The sequence below is a fragment of the Lactuca saligna genome, chromosome 6 (assembly GCF_052625555.1).
Source record: "Lactuca saligna cultivar CGN05327 chromosome 6, ASM5262555v1, whole genome shotgun sequence".
In the NCBI taxonomy this organism is placed as follows: domain Eukaryota; kingdom Viridiplantae; phylum Streptophyta; class Magnoliopsida; order Asterales; family Asteraceae; genus Lactuca; species Lactuca saligna.
The window spans coordinates 67561054-67565277 of record NC_136422.1 but is presented as its reverse complement, the minus strand read 5'-3'; the positions used below and the strand labels follow the sequence as shown (position 1 = coordinate 67565277).

General features: G+C 45.9%; 1 protein-coding gene across 1 annotated transcript; it reads right to left on the bottom strand.

Moving 5' to 3' along the window:
- Window positions 1–967: 967 nt before the first annotated feature.
- On the bottom strand, window positions 968–1366 carry LOC145002690 (uncharacterized). The gene has a single exon (XM_078961910.1). It carries the CDS (start codon window positions 1364–1366, stop codon window positions 968–970), a length of 399 nt encoding a protein of 132 aa, XP_078818036.1.
- Window positions 1367–4224: the final 2858 nt, after the last annotated feature.

The window sequence follows — 4224 nt, the reverse complement described above, 5'->3', positions numbered from 1 at the left end:
CTAGACTTAGCCTCAAATCTTGGGATTTAGTTTCCTCCTCGGTGTGGATTGTCCTCAAGGTGCTTATCGCCAATTCTACCGGGAGCATCGCCTCCGCTCTGTATGTCAGGCTGAATGGGGTTTCCTGAGTTCCTGTTCTTGGCATCATCCAATACGACCATAACACTGCTAGTAGTTCCTTAGCATAGTTCCCTTTAGCTTTCCCTAGTCATTTCTTGATTCCGTTTATGATCTTCCGATTGGATACTTCTGTCTGCCCATTCGACTAGGGGTTTGCTACTGATATAAACTGCTGAGTGATCCCTTTATTAGCGTACTAATCTTTGAATGGATTTTCAACGAACTATAGCACGTTATCACTGAGTGTCTTAGGCATTCTAAATCTAGTTAGTATGTTTTTGCATATGAATTCGATCATCTGTCTTCCTGATATGCATGCTAATGGCTCAGCCTCGATCCATTTCGTGAAGTAGTCCACCGCGACCACCATGTATTTTAGTTTCCCTGGGGCCTCTGTGAATGGTCCCACAATATCTATCCGCCATTGATAGAATTTCCATGTCCTGGAGATGTTGTTCAGGGGAGCTGAGGGGTTTCCTCAGACTGGGGAGTACGCTTGGCATTCCACACACTTCTTTATTAGTTCTACCGCCTCTTGGTGCGTGGTAGACCAATAAATTCCCATGTGTAGTAGTTTTCCTGTTAGGGCATGTGCCCCCTTGTGTGCACCTGCCTAACTAGTGTGTGCCTCCTGGAGTGCTTCTCTTTCCCTAGCTTCGTCGACACACCTCAACCAGGGCATTGTGAACCCTTTCCGATATAGTTCCCTGTTCATAAGCGCGTATGAAGGAGCCTTTATACGTATCTTTCTAGCTTCTTCATGGTTGTCTGGAAAAATGTCGTGTTGTATGTACTCGATCAGCGGGATCATCCACATGTATCTAACCGTTATTAAGGCATTCACTTGTCATTTTTCTATACTTCTCTCGTTGAGTACTTCGACTAGGACCTTTTTGGACAAGTGGTCGAAGCATGCTGATGCCAACTTGCTCAGGGCATCCGCCCTCCTGTTTTCACTTCTTTGTATCTGTTTAATCGTAAATTCTTTAAAGGATTTAGTAAGCCGTTGCACTATCCTGACGAATTTCTCCATCTTTTTTTCCATTGCCTCGAAGCTCCCAATAATTTGGTTGTCAGCCAGCCTTGAATCTGTTAACTCCATTACTACTTCCTCCCCCATTTGTTTGGCCAGCCGTAAGCCGGCGAGTAAAGCTTCATACTCCGTTACATTGTTTGAGGTGTGGAAGTCGAACCGGAGGGCGTGCGTTACCTCCTCTCCTTCCGGGCTGGTTAGGATTAATCCCATCCCTAAGCCTTCTCTGCTAGATGCCCCATCCGTATGGAAGTCAAATCGAAGGGTGTCCGGTTATCATTCGAGGTTTTCCTTTCCATTGGTACCTCTTCTTGGGTCATACCTCCCTCTCCCCTGAGGATTTCGTGCAAAACATTTGTGAGTGCCTGGTCCTTGATGCTTATTCATGGGTGATAGCTGATGTCATGCTTGTCTAGGTCGATTGCCTATTTTGCGAGTTGACCAAAAGTCTCTAGCTTGAGTAATATTTGCTTGATCGGGCAGTTTGTCAAGACCTCAATTTGATGTGCCTAAAAATAGCGCCTTAGTCACCATGCACCGTAAATGAGTGCGAGCATGAACTTTTTGATGCCGGGGTAGTTGAGTTTACGACCCTGTAGTACCCGGCTGACGAAGTAAACTGGCTTTTGCTCTCCTTCCCTTTCTACAACCAACACATATGAGATGGCTTCGGCTGAAGTTGAGAGGTATACATGTAACGTCTCACCCGGGATAGGGCTGGCCATCGTGGGCAGCTTATGCAAAGCTTCTTTGATTTGCTGGAGGGCCACCTCTGCTACCACTATCCATTGAAAATTGCTTTTCTCAATGCATTCCTTAAGCGTGTAAAAAAGTGGCTTGGCCTTGTCAGCTGATTTTGAGGTGAATCGATTGTGTGCGGTGAGCTTTCCGTTTAGGCCTTGTACATCCCTTAGGGTGTTCGGTGGTGGGGTCTCCATGAGCTCATCTACATTGACCAAGCTAGGCTGTATTCCTTGTCTAGTCACATAATATCCTAAAAACCGCCCCTATTCTACTCCAAAGGTGCACTTGTCTGTGTTCAATTTCATCTTTACTTTTTCCAACATCTTGAAGGTTTCTGCGATGTCTTCTAGCAGGTTCGCTTCATCTGGGCTTTTGATGACAATGTCATCAACGTATACCTCAATGTTCCTTCCGATCTACTTGGCGAATATGGAATCGACTAGCCGCTGGTATGTCGCCCCCGAATTTTTTAATCCAAATGGCATCTTCGTATAGCAGAAAGCGCCATGATCTATGTAGAAGGCTGTCTTCTCCTCATCCTCCTTGCTCATCAGGATTTGGTGGTATCCCTTGTATACGTCCAAGAAACATTTTAGTTAAAAGCCCTGTAATGACTACACATTTTTGGTCGATCTCCGGTAAGGGATAACCGTCTTTGGGGCATGCTTTATTTATGTTAGAATAGTCTATGCACAAGTGCCATGATCCATCATGCTTTTTTACCATGACGGGGTTGACGGATCGAGGTTGGGAAAACTGCATCTCTCAAGACTCTTGCCCTCATTAGCTTGGATACTTTTGCATTGATCGCTTTGTTGCGGTCCCCTCCTTAGACTCTCTTCTTTTGTTTAACCTCCTTTGTGCCCGGTTTGATCATCAGCTTGTGCTTCATAACCTTTCTATCTACACCAACCATGTCGGTGGGAGTCCATGTGAACACATGTTTGTATTGTTTTAATAGGCTTACCAGCTCTCTCCTGATGCATTCTAGCAGGTTACGGCTAATGCTGATCGGCTGATCCAGGTATTCTTCAATAATTACCTCTTTCTTGTTTGCCGCCTCGACCCTTGCCTTCGTGGTCTCCTGTGCTATTTATGTTGGTTGCATGACCTCGAATCATTGCAATTCATTTGGTGGCATGGTGAGGACTATGGCCGGTCCTTTAGTGGTACTGAACTTTACGATCCCATGCATTCTTGATGGGTTCGCCCCAAGCTTAAGCAGGATCGTCCTCCCTAGTAAGATGTTGTGCTTGGTAGAGTGTCGGATCACCACAAAATCGATCAAGGTCATCTTCCTTTGTTGTTTGTCATGGTTGGTCAGCGTAAGAGGCAGGTGGATTGTGCTTAAGGGTCATATTATGTGTCCTGTGAAACCCACTAGCCTTACTGCGGTGGGTCTGAGGTTCTCCTTCCACCTATCATGGAGGAGGCAGAAACAATGTTTGTAGATTATGTCTGCCAAGCTGCATGTGCTGATGTATACCCTGTGAATGGTTACATTCTTTATGGTTGTTTAGATTATGAGTGGGTTATCTCCCTTCCAACCTTTAGGTATGGGGTCGCTTGCTAAGAACGTGATTCCTTGGGTTGTTGTCGTGATGCTTATCGAATCGCCTTTCTCGTCCTATCGTTCCCTTTTGACATGCACTATGAGTATTTCCTTACGCTGGGAGTGTTCTCTTGTTACGGCCTTCGCATTTTCGGCTTCGAATTTGGCTCTGAGGCTCCATGCTATTTCGATGAGGTTTCCCTTTATCTATTTTTCCTCCATTTCCTTCTTTAGGACCGAGCAATTAACGGTGTCGTGTGTTTTTCTCTTGTGGTACTCACAGTACCATCCCTTTGTCTCTTTCACCGGCTATAACTTGTTTGCAACCACAGTCCACATAGACGTCTGGTCGGCACCTCCACCTGTCATCTCTAGCAATGGCCTGAAGCGTCCTTGCAAGCGCTTTCCTCACCCTAAGTGCCTACTTCCGCCCAACATTTCTATGCAGGTTGGACTATAGCATTTCGCAGGAGACGCCTCTCCTTCCTCTTGCCTCAAGTACCGCTCTACTATCTCCTTTAATTTAGCTTATGTTTATGGTTTCTTGCCCATGAATTTTTGGGATAGGGGGCAGCAAGATTCCCCATGTGAAGGGCCCAGCTATTAGACCTTCGTCGTTCCTTGGGATGTCAGTGTGGCGTTCGTGAACCTCATGAAGTATTCTCTCACTATTTCCCCTTCTTTCTACTTATAGCTAATGATTGAGTGGGAGTCGCCTTTTGTCACACCCCCAAACTAGAACGGCAGAAACGTTCGGGGGGAGAGGACGTCATAT

Excerpts from the sequence above, each read along its gene's own strand:
- LOC145002690 (XM_078961910.1), bottom strand. The coding sequence starts at position 1,366 with ATGGGATTAATCCTAACCAGCCCGGAAGGAGAGGAGGTAACGCACGCC.